The 18,410-nt window shown below is 34.8% G+C and overlaps 2 protein-coding genes across 9 annotated transcripts in view; one reads left to right on the top strand and one right to left on the bottom strand.

The window, feature by feature from the left end:
* Nucleotides 1-602: 602 nt before the first annotated feature.
* LOC128210523 (DNA polymerase beta-like) lies at nucleotides 603-16,507 on the bottom strand. Its single transcript, XM_052914874.1, has 12 exons — nucleotides 16,156-16,507; nucleotides 14,248-14,372; nucleotides 13,856-13,930; nucleotides 13,073-13,131; nucleotides 12,814-12,863; nucleotides 11,963-12,014; nucleotides 11,230-11,284; nucleotides 9,761-9,833; nucleotides 9,467-9,537; nucleotides 9,102-9,188; nucleotides 6,152-6,353; nucleotides 603-5,612 (listed from the first exon to the last, which is right to left on the bottom strand). Exons 1-12 carry the CDS (start codon nucleotides 16,217-16,219, stop codon nucleotides 5,518-5,520), a joined length of 1,008 nt encoding a protein of 335 aa, XP_052770834.1. The 5' UTR covers nucleotides 16,220-16,507; the 3' UTR covers nucleotides 603-5,517.
* A 161-nt stretch (nucleotides 16,508-16,668) lies between these two features.
* LOC128210465 (glutamine--fructose-6-phosphate aminotransferase [isomerizing] 2-like) overlaps nucleotides 16,669-18,410 on the top strand; it is a 35,309-nt gene continuing 33,567 nt past the window's right edge. For all 8 annotated transcript variants that reach the window (XM_052914865.1, XM_052914842.1, XM_052914850.1 and 5 more), the window contains exon 1: nucleotides 16,669-16,971. In XM_052914865.1, coding sequence (XP_052770825.1) covers nucleotides 16,965-16,971 — 7 coding nt within the window. In that variant the 5' untranslated portion in view covers nucleotides 16,669-16,964. The remainder of the gene's footprint in view (nucleotides 16,972-18,410) is intronic.

Here is an 18,410-nt window from a genome sequence, read left to right as displayed (position 1 = left end):
CCTTGAATTCAACCCCACCCCTCTTTAGCAATCCCAAGCTAGCTCTTCATATAAGCTATTTACAAACCAACTTCCATCATTATTCATTAATTCTTTCTTAAGTTATTGAGCAGAAACTATTTTAATATTTTTAGTAACAGTGACCTTGACCCCTTCAAAAGCTATTCCAAGCTAGCTCCTTACATTAGCTACCTACAAACCATCTTTCATTACTATCCATCAATGGTAGCTTAAAGTTATTGGGTGGTAATCAATGTTTGATGCCTGCCCAGCTTTCCCAATCAACGACATCTCCAGTCTAAAACCTGTTTTTTTCGTTGAGAACCTGGCTAAAAATTTAGGTATTGGCTTCCTCATATACTCTTTAATGAAAGCTTAAACCATGAGTATACTTATTATACACTATTTGACTTATTTCATTTGAAACTAAATCAATTGACTATTCTTTAAGGTTAATTGTCCTTTCAATTGCCAATATATGACAGAAACTTACTATACACACTTGAATAATGTCATCTGAAGTCCTTGAAACACAATAAGTATTGAAATGATGCAAGTTGATAAAAAACAATAAATACTGAAGAAAAAAATATGACACATGGTCAATATGTACAATCTTTATTTCTACATGCTAGAATGTATGCAATGTGCAGTAATCATGCTAATTGCCTAAAACAAATAAACAAGTGCAATTGTACATCTGCATTAAACCATATACAATGGATTTAGTTGCTACTCCTCTCTGTCTAAATTTGGTACAAGTACAATGTAATTAATTTAGTTATTCAAAGTATTATTATCAATGTGTAACATTTACATGTATTTAAATGGCATTACACAACCATGAAGAACTAGTAGCAAATTAAACAACAGACAAATACAACAATACATTGATCATCAATCAAACAAACATGTAAATGAGCTTCACAACATACATTAAATTAATACAAGACACTTAGAATAAAATATTTACTTCACATACCAATACGAATTAAACCATAACAGTTCTTAACAATGTTAACAAAATGAATATGAAGCAAGAGCTGTCGAAAGATTATTCACCGCTTGGTCTTAGAAACGAATACAATAATGATGTTATATGTGCCTGTCAAAAGCAATAAAAAAAGTCAAATGTAAACGTTAACATGAAATGCCGCACCACGACCAAACAAGGTTTTTAATTATTTACAGAAACTTCAGCCTTCATTGTAAGATTCAGTTTCAACCGTTTATCTTTTTTTATTTACAGTGACCTAGACCTTGACCCCAGGGGCCCCAAACAAATCAAATCCAATGATAGGTTCGGGTCCCTATTAACTCTTTAAAGTTCAGTTAAGATAAGTCAACCCTAACTAAAGTTATTGGGTTTCAACTGTTTTCCTATTTATAGCAAGAGTGACCTTGACCCCAAGGACCCACAATGCAATGAAAGCAGGGTTTCCGCCAGGAAATGCTTATGGCATGTCGGGAGGGGAGGGTTTGGGAGGGGTGTCCCCGCCCAACGTCGATTTTTTTTAATTTTCGTAATCAAAATGGTGCAATTTCCTGCATTTTAAACACGTTTACCGTTATGTTCCTATGATTTAGAATTAACAACTCAAGTCCGATTTTCATTAAAAATATTTGCGAAAAGGTTTAATTGTTACTCTTCATTTATTATTGGTATTTCTCAAGTATTCCGACAATACAATATCGACGGTATTGATCGTAAACCGTATTGATCGACTCATGTTTCGTTTAGTGCGGGTATTATTTATATTGACACCGTTGACGTCACAGCAAAATGCGTAAAACACGCTTTCTGCATGCTGGACACAAGAGCCCAGAGCAAAGCGACTGCTCGTGGGTGTATTTAAAGCTGCAACAGCTAAAAAATTTAAAGCCGGGTCGGCTAAATAATAACTAAAAGGGAATGTAATGATTATTTTCATATTAATTTATCTTTTTTTCAAAAAAAATAAAAGAACGATAAAATAATCAAAGTTTAATAATAAGCAACACAAAATATAACATTACACAAAACTAAAGACGGGAACGCGACTCAATTACATACGGCGACATAGCATATAACCAGTGTTAACACAGATATCTTAACACGGTTTTCAATTACAATTTAATAATTGGTAAACAAAAGAACAATTAACAAACGGACAAAAATAAAACGACACATAATTTATGTTACCAAAATCAATTAACACTTATTGTTTACTAAATGCATTCATAGGTGATTATAGAGATGAAGATCGCAATTACGGCAGTGGTGTTTTTCACACATTCTCATTTTGATAAAGAATAGGAGGAGTTTGGTTAATTGCACCGTCGATCCTCACCGACACGCCTTCATGCTGTCGTCGATCCTGAATGGCTGATACAAATGCCGTAATAGTCCCGACACGCCTTCTGGCTGTCTGTCAACCGTTGCAACCGTTGCAATCGCAGCGAAATTGTGTATTGTCAAAACTGATGATTGTTTTGATAAGGATTGTCGCTGCGCGGATTAAAGCATGTCGGCATAATTAACGCGTGTCGGTAATTAGCCTTGCTAGCGGAAGGCACGTCGGGCCCGACAAGCCATAAAGGCCTGGCGGAAACCCTGAATGAAAGTTTAGTAAAGATATGTCCACCCTAACTAAAAACAAGAGGCCCAAAAGGGCCTATGCTCTACTGGCATGGCTTTTGTGGTCATATCAATCCAGAGCATGTATGTATGGGTAAAAGGCAACAGACATATACTTCATGTTTTGTGTTTGGGTTACCTGAAAACGTAGCACGTTCAACATCTGAGCCCAGAAAGTATTGTAAGCAGATTAATTGCATGAACTATTTTAATATGTGCCAAGTAAAAGTCATCTGACAAAAAAAAATGCTTTCAAAACTGTACTCATAATAAAAATTTCTGTAGTTTTAAAAGTTAAAAAAAGTTGGTCAAAAGGTCAAAGTCAAGGGCATCCTAGGACAACATTGATCAATTTGAACAAACATTCACAATCAATTGTGCTAAGATGGATGCATGAACACACAAAAAGATTTTCAAACCTTTCCAGATTTATGTTTACCAAACCTGTGAACCCTGGGTGTGGCCAGTAATGACACCAGGTGCATAACTTAAACATTCACAACCAATTTTGTTAAGATGAATGCGCAAAACTTAACTTCAAGCTAAAAAATGGCCTTTGGGCTTTCAACAAGAACAAGGCAGAGTAATTCACAAAATCAACTGCAGAAGCAACTAGAAATGTGTCCATAGGACACGGATGCCCCCACTTCGATTTTTTGTCACAGAAAATAAGCCATAATGATTATTCAGGATAATCTGAGGGCCCTAACTCCTAAATGATTAAAGCGATTTCCATGGCTATCGAACTTGATCAAGATATTATGGTCACAAACATGTGTTAAAAGTTTGGTGAGGATTGGACAAACAGTTTTCAAGAATTAGATCGGAAACAATCTTCGGGACGTATTTTTCAAGTCTTTTTTTGCAAATAAAGGGCCGTAACTCCTAAATGACAAAAGCGATTTCCATGGCTATCAAACTTGATCAAGATATTATGGTCACAATCATGTATGTAAAGTTTGGTGAGGATTGGACACATACTTTTCAAGAATTAGATTGGAAACATATATTTTTGAAGTATTTTTGGCAAAAAAGGGCCGTAACTCCTAAATGACTAAAGCAATTTCCATGACTATCGAACTTGATCAAGATATTATGGTCACAAACATGTGTTTAAAGTTTGGTGAGGATTGGACAAACGGTTTTCAAGAATTAGATCGGAAACAATCTTCGGAAATTTTTGGCAAAAAAGGGCCGTAACTCCTAAATGACTAAAGCGATTTCCATGACTATCGAACTTGATCAAGATATTATGGTCACAAACATGTGTTTAAAGTTTGGTGAGGATTGGACAAACGGTTTTCAAGAATTAGATCGGAAACAATCTTCGGTACGTACGTACGTACGGACAAGGGCAACCCTATATGCCGCCACTTTGTGGGGGCATAAAAAGCAAATTGTCTCTCAAAATCCTAGACTTGCAAATTGTCTCCCTTAACTCTAGACTTGAATTTACATGTACATGTAAACTTGACTAAAAATAGAATTCACTCATGCAGACCTGGCTAAAAATAGAAAGCATTTCTTTAAAACTTTCATGGCCCATAATCTAGGCATTTATGGGCGGATCTGGTTTTCAAAAGGAACCGAGCTCTAATGGATATCTAGATACTGTACAAGTTTCATCGAGATACAATCAAAACTGAAGACTTTATCATGTTCACAAGCAATTGTTTACAGACGCACGAACGCACGACCGCACGGACGCACAGATGCACATACTACGTACACATTACCATCGCATAAGCTCTTCTGGCTTTTGGCCAGTAGAGCTAAAAAATCAGTATTGACCATGTTTCTTTTTTTAGTAACAGAGACCTTGCTCTTTACTCTAGGGGCCCTCAACACAATCCCATGAAATATATCCCTAAAGACTTCCTATATATGAAGTTTGGTCAAGATTTGTCAACCGTAACTTAAGTTATTCAGTTCAACCGATTTTCTAATTTAAGAAACAGTGACCTTGAGAATATGGAGCTATGTATCATCATTGTGTGAGGATCCTGAGCAACTGTGTGAACTATTAAGTGAATTGAATGTAGGGTATTAGAGTTAAAAGTTAAAAAGCCAACTTGCCCTAAAACTTTAACTGGACACCCATGCGAGTAATATAGCCTCCTTACTCTTCAAATAGTAGAGCTAAAAAAGAATATCAAATTCTACATTAAATACCAAATTCAGAATCAGAAAGTTATGAGCATGCATGACAGACTTCCAACTACATGTTACGTAGTAATTGAAGACGGATGGTTTCACAAGGCTTTTTCAGAGAAAATTTTGAAATGCACTGGCCTTTTCATTTAAGAAAGTTTAACATGTACTAGTATTCATTAAAATTTTGAAAAATTGATGCATACACTTCAAGCTCATATATTTAAGTACAATTACAAAACTGTAACATTTGTACATACAATGATTCCAGGATTTAAAATAATTGGGAATTATTATTTTTGGAAGTAACCCAAATCCAACCTCTGGTAAAGATGGTGAAAAAGCCCTGTATCATTTTCTTCCTTTGCTTTTGTTTGATAAATTCAAAAGCACCAAACAATGACTCTTCTATTGCAAAACATTATCATCTGTTTAAAGAATTCATCTAAAAACACAACAACTACAAAGTGCACAAATACCAAACCAGGATTCAGTCTGTTTTTTTTATATTTACATCTCTATTACTGGTAATCAGATTTCATTGCAAAACAATCCTACATTAAATTTTATTCAAAATAAGTCAGCCTATTTCACGTTCCCTCATGCGAATGCATTTGATCCAAATGTTTATGGCTAAATGCTGATGGGACTTTTAACACTCAAATGTTTCTTTCAAAATGTTTCTTGAAGGGGATATCAATGTTGTCACATGTGGAACCTGTGTAAACATATAAGTCTTAGACTTAGACTTAGAGGTTTCTCTCTGATGGTTTCTTGAATGGCATGTCGAGGTAGTCAAAGATATCCTCCTCACAAGTGACTGGCAGGGGCTCCCCCGGCACACCTGAAATGAAACAAATTTATAAATACTGTAGATATTAACCACATCCTTACATCAAAACTCAGCAGAGTAATTGTTCTAAATGCATATATGTGTCAGTATAATCATTCTTATAGTCGTCCAATTAATGTACTTAAATATTTGGAATCTAGCAATATCCTAAAGGAGGCATTCACAATATCTTTTCAGTATAAGGATGTCAGAAACTGTCCTGTCTTAACTCCTGATTTCAACTCTCTACGCCAGAATATAAAGGGGGTATACACTATACAGCATAGGAATAGTGTTCACGCTCTCTTCTCTACAAATGCAAATGCTCCTTTTTATGCTTGCCAAAGTGCATATGTAACAACAAAAGATTCTCCAGTTATGAATAGTTTCATGTAAATATTTCAAAACATATTTTGATTTTTTGGCCACCACTTCAGGTTTTACACTATGCCAACAAACAATGAAACAAATGCTCTAACAATACCTTGACTTTTTTGTACAAGAAACAGACAAGCCTTTAAAGACAAGACAAGTATGATAGCCTTATGTACCTGTGCTGCCAACAGGTCGAATTGAGTATTCATTGAGTGTGAATCCCTTGTCAAGGGCTTGGCCCCGCATGTCCTTGTTAAATATGTCGCTGCCAGTGAAGTAGAGAAGAGCACAGTAGTACTGGTCTTTGGGAATCAGCCGGATGTCAATACGCCGATAATCATGCTTCACTGTGTCCGTGTCCTCTAATTTACATACACCCTGTATAAAATATCATGAGTCTGAGATGAAACATATTCAACATAGGATTATCCTTATTCAAATACTTTAAATGTTATTTAAAATGTGAGCCACTACAGCTATGGTGCTGGTCTATTACTCAACTCCTCTTCAGGTATCTGATACACAATATGAGAACAGTTGATGCCTGCTGACTCCATACTATTTTGTTAGCATATGAAGGTTGCTTTTGTGCCCCCCCCCACCCCACCCCCCCACCCCCACCCCCGAGCGCCAATTGAATAAAATGTGCATGGACCAAAATGACAGCTAATTTGTCACTGAATTTTAAGATTATGACCATTCAAAGTGTGAGGATAGAGTGTGTTATAACCATGACATTTGACTCTATGACCTCAAAATCCATAGGAGTCACCAAAAACCTAAATGTCAAGTTTGAGGGCCATGGGTGCAGGCACTGTTAAGTAATCACACAGACAAGCTTTTTTTGTTCAAGGTCACTGTGACCTTGACCTTTGACCCCTAAAATCATAAGGGGTCATCTACAGGTCAGACGCACTCCCAAGTCAAGTTTGAGGGCCATGGGTGCAGGCATTGTTGAGTTATCACTCGAACAACATATTCACATCCAAGGTCACTGTGACCTTGACCTTTGATCCAATGACTCCTAAAATCAATAAGGGTCATCTACTGGTCAGGCCCAACTTCCATGTCAAGTTTGATGATCATAGGTTCAGGCATTGTTGAGATATCACTGGGAGAAAATTTGTTAACTTTTTTGTGTTAAAGGTTACTGTGACCTTGACCTTGACCCAATGACCCCAAAGTCAATAGGTGTCATCTACTGGTCAGGCCCAACCTTCATGTCAAGTTTGATGGTCCAGGAATTGTTGAGTTTGCTTTCAAGGTAACTGTGACCTTGACCTTTGACCCCTAAAATCAATAGGGGTCATCTGCTGGTCAGACCCAACCTCCAAGTCAAGTTTGAGGGCCATGGGTGCAGGCATTGTTGAGTTATCACTCGGACAATCTTTTATCATTCAAGGTCACTGTGACCTTGAACTTTGGCCCAATGACCCCTTTAATCAATAGAGATCATCTACTGGTCAGAGCCAACCTCCAAGTCAAGTTTGAGGGCCATGGGTGCAGGCATTGTTGAGTTATCACTCAGACAACCTTTTCTCATTCAAGGTCAATGTGACCGTGACCTCTGGACCGATGACCCCAAAAACAATAGGGGTCATCAACTGGTCAGGCCCAACCTTCAAGTCAAGTTTGAGGACCATGGGGGCAGGCATTGTCGAGTAATCACTCGGAATTTTTCTCATTCAAGGTCACTGTGACCTTTGGCCCGATGACCACCCAAAACAATAGGGGTCATCTACTGGTCAGGCCCAACTTCCATATCAAGTTTGATGACCATAGGTCAAGGCATTGTTGAGTTATCACTCGGACAAAGTTTAAAATGATTTTACCATTAAAGGTCACTGTGACCTTGACCTTTGACCTGATGAGCCCTAAAATCATTATCACTCGGACAAGCTTTGGTCTACCGATGGACCGACTGACCAACCGACCAACATGTGCAAAGCAATATACCCCTCTTCTTCCAAGGGGGGCATAACAAACTTGTTGCATCCTTTTTCAGGTGAAATATTGAGCAAAGAGAAATGCTGCATGGGATGAAACCAGGTTTCAATGATTGACAGAAGAACTTCAACCTGTGTTGTGAGAATTATAATGAAGCTGATTTGCTGCAGGTTGTGTGGACGAAAAATATCATGCATATTGGTTAGAGGATATACACAGACGACAGAAAGCATGCTGAAGAATGGAAATTAATATAATAGGGAACAGTTAATCAATTAATAATGACCCTAGGGGCCCCAAACATGAACACATACACATAAAAGGAATTCATAAACTCTTCCTACATACCAAGTTTGGACACAATATGTCAACCCAAACTTAAGATATTTAATTTGAACTGTTTTTTTTGTTATTATCAGTGACCTTCACCTTAATCTTAGGGCCCCAAAATGCAATCCCATGACCAAGTTCGGTCATAATCTCAATCTGAAATTGAAGATATTTCAGTTTCAACTGTGTTTCTGTCTTTTAGTAACAGTGGCATTGACCTTGGGCCTAGGGGCCCCTAACACAATCCTATGAAAAGTCTGCATAAACTCTACCTATAAACCAAGTTTGGTCACAATATGTCAATTGTAAATTAACGATATTTCAAGATGTTTAAACAGTTTTTCTCTTTTAGTTAACAATGACCTTGACCTTACCCTATGGACCCCAAAGGCAAGGTTACACTGACCTTGACCTTTGGACCTTCTGACCCTAAAATCAAATGAGGTCATATTTTGGACACAACGCACCTCCACCTCAAGTTTGAGGACGGTTGATGAAGGCATTGTCAAGTTACCACTTGGACATAATTAAAACATTCCAGGTCACAATGACCTTGACCGTTGGACCAAATAACCAAAAGGGGTCATCTACTGGTCTCTTCCAACATCCATGTAAAGTTTGAGGACCATATGTCTATGCATTGTCTAGTAACCTCAAAACCAAAAGTATGATCTACTGGTCCAGCAAAACCTCCAAGTTTAGTTTAAGGATCTTAGGTCAAGGCATTGTCAAGTTATCATTCGAACAAGCATTGAGATATCATAGAACTAGCTTATATGTGGGTTGGATTTCTTAATGAGCACCAAACAAACCTCAAAAACAGTTTTACTAAAGCATGAGTGTCCTCACCATGAACTTGGAGTCTCCGAGAGAGAGGCGGTCCGTCACAAATGAGATCTCCTCCAGCTTTGTAACGACCCTCTTCAAAATGTCTGGCTGGAAACAGATAAAACAAAATACTTTCTTGCACAATGATAGAGAGTTCATAAATACACTTAATGGTAACGGATCATCAGTCATAAATTCAGAAGTACATTTTAGTGTATGCTTTTGCAAGAAAAGGATTGTTTTCTTTACTTGTTGAAAATTTTATTCAGAACAGGTTGTTGTTGAAGTTGAAGTAGTTGAAGGTGATTTTTTCCATAATTTTGAACATTGACATAGAAAGGATGTATATTTGAATGTCCATTATATCAATCAAAAATTATTCTTACATTCTTCTTTGAAGTGGAAGTGAATGTGGGATGGGTGAGAAGGATATCAATATCCCCGCTGGTTTTCGCTCCTGAAATCACAAAAAAATGTATATCCCTATACGACATGTGAAAAATTCACAATTAAAACAAACACATGTACATATCTGAATAATCACATATGATTTAACCTGACATACACATATACTAACACAACATTTAATAGCTGGACTCTTATTGTTACCATAATTATCAATGTGTGTTAATGTCTATTAAATTCAGAGTTCAACATCAGCCAATAACTGTTAAGAGTACCTCTCCTGAAGCTTCCACAGACCTGGGCTGTATACTCCTTGTCCACTTCTGCTATACCATTGTACGCTATCTCCTGAAATATCACCAGGACTGTGTTGACAAATACTAGTACTGTTCTACATTCTGTCCCTTACAAGAAACCCAGATAACATTACAGTGGTCAAACATAGAAATGCCTCCATTCATTGAGATCATTCATATAAATTTAATAATTATTGTTAACAAAAACTAAAGGTAGCTTATACATTTAATGAATGTTAAATCTATTGTTGGAAGTAACAATCCAACTAAACAAGAGTTGTGGAAGGATAGCGTGCTGGACTATACGCCACTTTGTCTTAGAAATGAATACAATAATGGTGTAATATGTGCCTGTCAAATGCAATAAACAAATAAAATTAAAAAGTAAACAAGAAACAATGCAATGCAATGAAACCAGGTTGTCAAAAATTGTCTCAAGAACTTCAGCCTGGCTTTGTTGTGCAATTTCCATAAGCTCTTCCTATATACCTAGTTTGGTCACAATATGTCAACACTAAAGTTACTCAATACTAACCATTTTTCTTTTTTCAGTAACAGTGACCTTGACCATGACTCTCGGAGCTCAAAACACAGTCCAATGAAACGTTTCTATAAACTCTTCCTATATACCAAGTTTGGTCACAATATATACCACAACTGGAGTTATTCTGTTCCATCCAACCATATTTCTAGTAACACTAGTGTGATGACTACTGTGTAAAGTATGAAGGCCATTGAATGAACAGTATTTGAGATCTGAGTTAAAACCCAAAGTTGCCCAAAATTTTTAACCATAGCTTTTTAATTGGATCAAGTGCTATTATTGGTATTTAGGATAATATGGAGTTATGCAGCCTAATGGTGTGATGGCCGTAAACAACTGAGAGAAGTTTTAAGTCAATTGAATGAAGGTTATAGAAGTAATTAGTGAAAAAACAAACTTGCCCTAAAACTTAAACAGGACAAAATGTGCCCTAAAACTTAAACCTAGGTCAATCAAGGACCATAATTTGTTTTTAGGATGAAATGGTGTAATCTTTCTTAATTGTAAGATGGTCATCAATAATTGAGTGAAGTATTAAGTCAATTGAATGAAGGGTATATAAGTTATTAGTAAAATTTCCAACTTGCCCTAAAACTTTAACCTGACAAAATGTGCCCTGAACAACTGTGTGAAGTATTAGGTGAATTGAATGAAAGGTATTGGAGTTATAAGTGAATATGCCAACTAGCTCTAACAATTTAGGTGGATGCATACGCAGGCGAGAGAAGTATAGCTTCCTTATTCATTAAATAGTCGAGCTAAAAGTGAAAAGCTATTGGTGAAATACTTTTTGTTGCAAAGTATTTTCTCAAGTACTACACAGTGCAGAAACTTTTTAAGCATTGCAGCCACTTAAAGTTGTAAATTATATAGGTAAAAGCAAGTGAATAATTAAACCACAAACCTGCAACCCCAGCATTTCTTCTCTGGGAATTCTTTTCTCAAAATCGTCAAAATGTCTGAAAAACAACATGGAAAATCACTCAGTATAAAATAGTTTTGAAATGACAAAAAATGCCTTAAAGTGGCTAGACACCAGATGATATATTGCAAGAAAAAAAAGGAAATTGTAAAAAAATTGACATTGTTGTGTACAACGCATTGAACCTTACTTAGTACTTACTGATGTATCACATTGCATTGACAATTCTAGGCTTGTTTTAAGGAAATACTGTATCAGTATTTGCCCATTTTAAAACCAGCTGGAGTCTAGTCCCTTTAAGCATGTGATTACGGTTGTGATATTGTGAATCCTACAAACAATATTTCTTAAAAAGCATCACAAGCGGCAGATGCCACACTCATCTTTCTGGTACATCAAGGGGAATAGTTTGATAATTATTTGAAGCCAGAGTTATGGTCTTGCTAAAAAGGTGCATGTTTTCACTGATAACATGTATACAAACTAACATGTGAATATCTTGAAATCTTTCAAATTTACAACCACAATTAAGCAATTAATTTTTTTCTTTTTTCAATTATAGCAATTAAAGTAATTTTTGCAGGACTTTTTCAGTCACTTGACAATTATAGAAGTTAGAATTATAGGACTTGATATACATGTGGGTATTGTCACTGGTCATACATGTACACCATTTTATATGAATTTCAAGCTATAGACATATGAAAAATCCTACTTGAGGCCAATCTGCTGATGATGATTCAGTCTGTCTGTATGCTTTCTCAACTCTGAAAATAGAAAATTGTTACATCAAAATTTATGTTCTATCAGCACATATCTGGCTGCATGAATCAGTAAGAAAGTCAAGGGTCATAACTTACAGAAAGAAAATCCTTCAATTCTTTACAAATTGGATATAAAAAGTTTAAAGGGTCTATGTCAACATTTGACATAAATGTAACCTCATATCTCATAAAAAACAGTGTAGTTACTACAGGTAAAGACATGTAACAGGCTATTGTTATGGCTATTTTCACATATAAGTAAAGGGCCATAACCCAGACCTTAATGGGGAAAATATAAAATGAATTCCAATGTACAATGAAAACAATTTTTCTAAGTAAAAAACATTTAACAGCTCTTATAATTAATACCATGATTAATTGTTATATAAAACAATCTTCAAGAAGTGGAAACTTGAAACAGTCATATGACTGATATTCTTCGTTTATATCCTTCAATACAGGAAGTCATTAGCATGTGGTTCATTGTTTTGTTGATGAGCACAATTGTTTTATTTTCTAGAATAACACTTTTGGCATACTTAAAAGAAATCATAAGCATGGTGAAATAACATTATTTAAAAATGACTTATAGAAAAGGTTTCACAATTCATTTTTCCATGACTGCATGATTTAAGGAAAAATTTGTCTTCACATCTTGTGACAAAAAGTCAGTTCATAGAAACCACCTCATTTTAGCCCTACATTTATATGAAAGCAAATAAATAATACTAGTAGTTGAAGGCCTCTTAATTTTTCTAACCGTAACCTCATACATGAACATGTGGATCCTTTTTTTTCTTACCTTCAATGGTACAGATCCCATCCTGAACAAACTTCTGCGCTGCAGCTGGGCTAAATGTTGACAAAACAACATACAATTAACAGTTCTTGGATACACAGTTTTAATCAGTTTACTGTCAGTATTCATCAATAAAATTAAATAAGTAAAATTTTGACAAATCATGATTTTACTTGTAAAAAGCAGAAAGACTATAATTATATATTGTACAATAATATACAGAACACCCTTAACAAACAACAATTACTAAGTTACTACTTACCCAATGCCGGTGACCTTCACAAGTTCATTGATAGCAACGTTAGTATCACTTGCTCGAATCTGGAATCAGGGGATAATTAAAATACTGGGAGATATATTTCTTTGGACAAATATTGATTTTGTTCCTATAAGATTTACCAATAAATTCTGCATAAACATCAAATATTGCAGTTGAAAATGTTACCATGGAGCTTTTAAAAGATTTAAGCCCTTGTCGATGCCTTATTGCATCTCTGTGACCAAGGAATACAATAAGGATTTTTCATGTTAATAAGGATATTTCATGTTGCATCACAGTGACCAAGGATTACTATAAGGATATTTCATGTGTTTCGGATGCAAATAGGAATCAGACTCAAGCAAATGTGAAAGCTGGTTATAAAGCTTGCTGAGATACTGTCTACACAGCACCCACAAGGGTCATATTTCTCCATTCGTATCATAAAAAACATGAATGTTACTTTTTCTTGCAAACCTTTGTTTAACTTCTAAATTTTGTAAGTTTGACGTTCAAAACACAGTTTTTGCACATTTCATAACACAGTTTTTAAACATTTCACCAAAAAATGTGTTCATCACTGTTTATTGATGTCATGGTTTGCAATAATTTGAAATGACAGTTATAGTGAAAGAGTTAAAATGATATAATCAAATTTGTATAACATTGTACATAAAAATATCATAAATTGGCGCTTCAATATGTTGACTTGGGGTGGAATATTGATTTTGATAGCACTGGCCACGTGACTGGAACACTGGTTTTCAAGAATATTTTCAAGAATACCTTTTCAAGTTTTTGTAGTTGTCCAGTTTGAATGAATTCATCTATTTTCTTTCCTATTTGAAGTCCTATTCCATCCTGTAAAAACATCAAAATCAAAAGTATAGGCAGGACTATAAATGCTCAAAGTTTCATGATCTTAATAAACAAATCATGCACTCTAACATTGGGAAATTATAATTGTTAAAACAATGGTGTTATTCTTTGCCTTTAACATGAATGTTGAGCAGTTAACTTCAGTCTTTTTAAATAAGTTACTGAATGAGTTTGAAAATATCCTTTAAATATCATTGTTAGATTAACAAATGAAGTATTGTCATATTTCTATATAACATGTTCCTCAGTTTAGTTGTCTGAAATCATTGTAGACAAATAAAGGGCCAAACCACTATTACCAATGCTTTAGCTTCTGTTCCACTCTTGATCTTGGTTGGATGTTTGGCCAGCACCCCTGCAGCCTTACGGTACACATTGTACTTGTGCATCTGTCTGTTCACATTCTTCTCATAGTTTGCCAGTTCTTAAACAGATAAATATAATTATACAATACACTTCTGCGGAGCAAGTCTACTGTCTTCACAAAGCAGACAATCAGATAAACAACTTGTGGCCCTAAAACCCACCACTCAGAATTTGTATTCTAGTATTTGTTCTTCAGTCAATTTTATATTATCATAGTATTTTGGTAATAAATGGAGTTATAGTGTTGTTGTTGCGATGATCTATTTAAATGTAATAAAAATTTGATAGAAAAAGTCATCATTACTGACTTTTAATAGTGAATTTGTTGTACTCGATAAAGTCTTAAAAGAGCACAACAGAAAAGTCTGATTACCGTATGCATATGAAATACACCATTAAAATGTTGAGTGTGTACAAGAAAATATTTGATTATTAATCAATCATGGATCTCTTTTCAATCTCTGATAATTGAAAGAAAGAATAAGGTCTGATTTCAAACACTAAAACAGGCTTTCACCAATCTATATATTTTTACGCCGCAATGCCACAGCTTCCAACTATAAATCCCATCAGCATTTTTTTCACCATTTAGAATTGTGGAGGGGCAGTTTAAGTTGAGGAATGACCAGCCATTTTTACTTAATTTAAAATAGTACTAGAATGAGATAAATTTGTTTCTTTAAGAAAACACCAACTCTTCTATAAATATGGCCTGGGATCAAAAAAAATTAATTAAGAAAACAAAATTTGTCCCACTACCCAACAAGACTAACTGTCCTAAATCATATCTCTTCCCCCTCTCATTTTCTCTTGATTCACACAGATGCTGATTCAGACGTTAGTAATGCATAAGATATAATATCAAAGCTTTTTTACAAACAATTAAGAATTTTAGCAAGATTTATGTCCAATAGTTGAAAATTAAATGATTTTGGATTTGTATTTACTTGGATAAAAATTGCAATAAAATACACCAATGTATGACAAAAAGATACTTTCTAAAAGTTTTTTTAGAATTATTTTGAATGAAAGAAAGAAGCTTGCAAAATTTTATGAAAGAATAGAAATGACAAATGACACTTACATCATTTGAAAAGATCAAAATAACTTCATAACCGGCCATTGGTCCCATTGTACACAACCTACCAATCAAATTATAGTACCAAGTGCAGGCTCAATGAGCACATAAAAATACTTTGTGCTAATTGAGCCCACATGGGTTTCTCTCAAAATTCTTTAAACCCCATATATAATAAATTGACTATAGATTATATATAGGGTAAAAAATATCGACAGAAACACTTGTGATTGTTGAGCCTGCAAAGGGTATAAACTAGCTATTTAGCAATCAATCGGAGCAGTAAAAATGACAGACAGAAGGGTAAATACTGCCAAAAAAGTAGAGGGCACAAAATGACATGGGTCAGAAACGAATATATCTCATATCTGTTTATATTGTATAAGAGTTGTGTCATGTTATGAGGAACATGTGTTCATATAACTTAATAAATGTGTTGAATCTGGAATGTCTGACATCAATTTACACTTAAAAGCTTCAGATATCTTAAAATTTCAGACGGTGCATAAAATTTAATTGCTGCACTTATCAGTGGTTGAACAAAAAGGAGAAGTGAAGCCACCCAACAATACTAAAAAAGGCTTTATAGTTCTGAATGTATGACTAGAAGTAGCCACAATACTGCGTGTTAAGGGAACTTTGTTAACATTTGGACATTCATTATGTTCCCCCATAATGGTCAGTTGCCGAAATAAAAATTGTCAAAGACTAATGCAGCTGTTTTGGACTACAAGTAGAAAGGCAGCAAGTTCCATCAACCTACCCATTAAAAAGTCGCAAAATTCCTTATTAGGATTGTCAGAAGAGGCATCTTTTCTCTTGCTCATTGTGGTCTTAGAGAATTTACGCAAACACAAAGGCGTGTGTTCAGCAAAAAAAGGTTGAATAAACGCTCTGTAGGTGACGCGAAGAAAGGAGTTCGACAGAGCCAGGGTGCCTGTCGATACAATATTATGAACAGGAAATTTAAGGCTTGACCAAGGATTTGAAGATTATGAAATAATTCAAATTATTTTCAAAACACCATAACGTCAATTGTGGGCGTTAATCGCAAATATTACACCACAATCATCAGCAACGTTTTGTTGTTGTGTGACTCCACAAGCGTAAATAAATGGTACCCAGGTTCATTGGTCTTACGAACGGATCTTGTTCTGCAAGCTGGGAACAAAACCTATCATTTGCATAAACGGTGTCAATTACGGAATTTCCACGTCATGAGTTTTAGTCTCTGACGGAATTATGATTATCTGCAAATATTCACGTCCCTATTTATATTTGACTTAGGTAGTTTAGCTTTCAATTTTATCAATTGAAACCAATTCCTTTTAATTTTTTGACAAATACTTTGGTGTTCTGTCGTCATTTAGGTCGTTTTCCTGCCCCAGAGTTGGGGATCCACCTTTCTATATTTACACACCCAACTAGGAAGTAGGTCAGACGTGTAAATCATGTAAGATCGTATATAAGTACGGTTTCTTGAAACGTGTCGTCAGAAAATAACGGAGTGGCGATCAACACAGAGCAATAACATTTCATCAATAGCCAAAGTGTAACACTGTCTGCATAAAGATGTGTGGTAAGTTTCTTTTATTTTTCTCAGCTCTTATATTTATTTGTAACAAATTTGCAGGCTTCATACAAAATGAACGTAACTTGTGAGCAATGATAATAAACAAAATTCTAATACAGTAACTCTTATAATTTTATGTATCTATTGTATTGTATCACTATTGTTTTAGCTTGTTCATAACATTTAAAACTGATAATTGTAAAAATTTATGCCATAAATATTCAATATATGTACATATTCAATATAAAACGTTCAGCCCATCAGAATATTTACTATGAATATGATACTAACTATGCAGTGTAGGGTTTTTACTTGTCTTTCTGGCATTGTACACCACCTAAGGTTAAATTTCTAGCAGTTTAACCCCTTATTTTTTCAGGAAATATATGTTTCTCTTGAAGGGCTTGGTTACTTTAAGGTTTAGAGTTTAAGCCACAGACCTATTTATATATGCTTATGTTATAAATGCTAATGGCTTAAAAATAGTAAATTGTAAAACTCTGCGTGTTTTTTTTTTTGAATCATGAATGAGATTTTATTTTTTTGAGACTTAAAGCTGCAATCTCACAGGTTGACCGTTTTGACAACTTCTGTATTTTTTGTCTTGGAACAAGTCAATTTATGCGAAAACGCATGTAAACCAGTCATATAAGACTGCTGACATAAAATAGATTGCAGACTGTTATGTTGAAGTTCAAAAAATGATGTTTTATGCATATTTTCTAAACTGTTAGTAACGGTTTAAGCCATAAAACCTTAAATTTGGAACGGAAATATGAAAATCTGCGATCTGATCTTTTGTCAGCAGTCTTTTATCATTGGTTTTCAGATATTTACGCAAAAAATTGCTCATTCGAAGACAAAAAAATAAAAAGTTGTAGAAATGGTAAATCTGTGAGAGTGCAGCTTTAATCTGCAGAACAAATTTGGCTGTTGAGTGTTATCTGTCCTGAAAAACATTGAGAAAAAAAACTACTGTCATAACCTTTTAATACCAAAAGACCGCTGTCACATTATGAATTTGCGTATCATTATTATGAAATAAATGATTTTTCACAACTGTATGCTCACATGACATAGTTTAAATGAACAAGTATATTTCATATGATATTAACTTTAAATATTCTAAAAAAAAAATGAATACCGGTAACTCAGATTTTTCAATCTTAGAAATGTGTTTCATTATGTTTTATTAATTCCTTTTTATCTGAAGTAACATTGTGTGCCCATGTTTCAAAAAAGACTCTACATTTACAACATGTATTTAATTAAAACACACACATTTTGTGAAAATATGTTGTTGATGCCAGGGGAGGATACATGGTTATGTATTTCTCAACTTGGTTTCATAAACCCCAAAAATCAGTAAATGGTAATACAGTTATCAAAACAGTGAGGATCAATTACATGCTCAATAGTATACATTACTGACCAATGTTATACAT

Source organism: Mya arenaria, chromosome 2 (assembly GCF_026914265.1).
Source record: "Mya arenaria isolate MELC-2E11 chromosome 2, ASM2691426v1".
NCBI classification, from domain to species: Eukaryota; Metazoa; Mollusca; class Bivalvia; order Myida; family Myidae; genus Mya; species Mya arenaria.
This window is presented reverse-complemented; position numbering and strand designations above follow the sequence as displayed.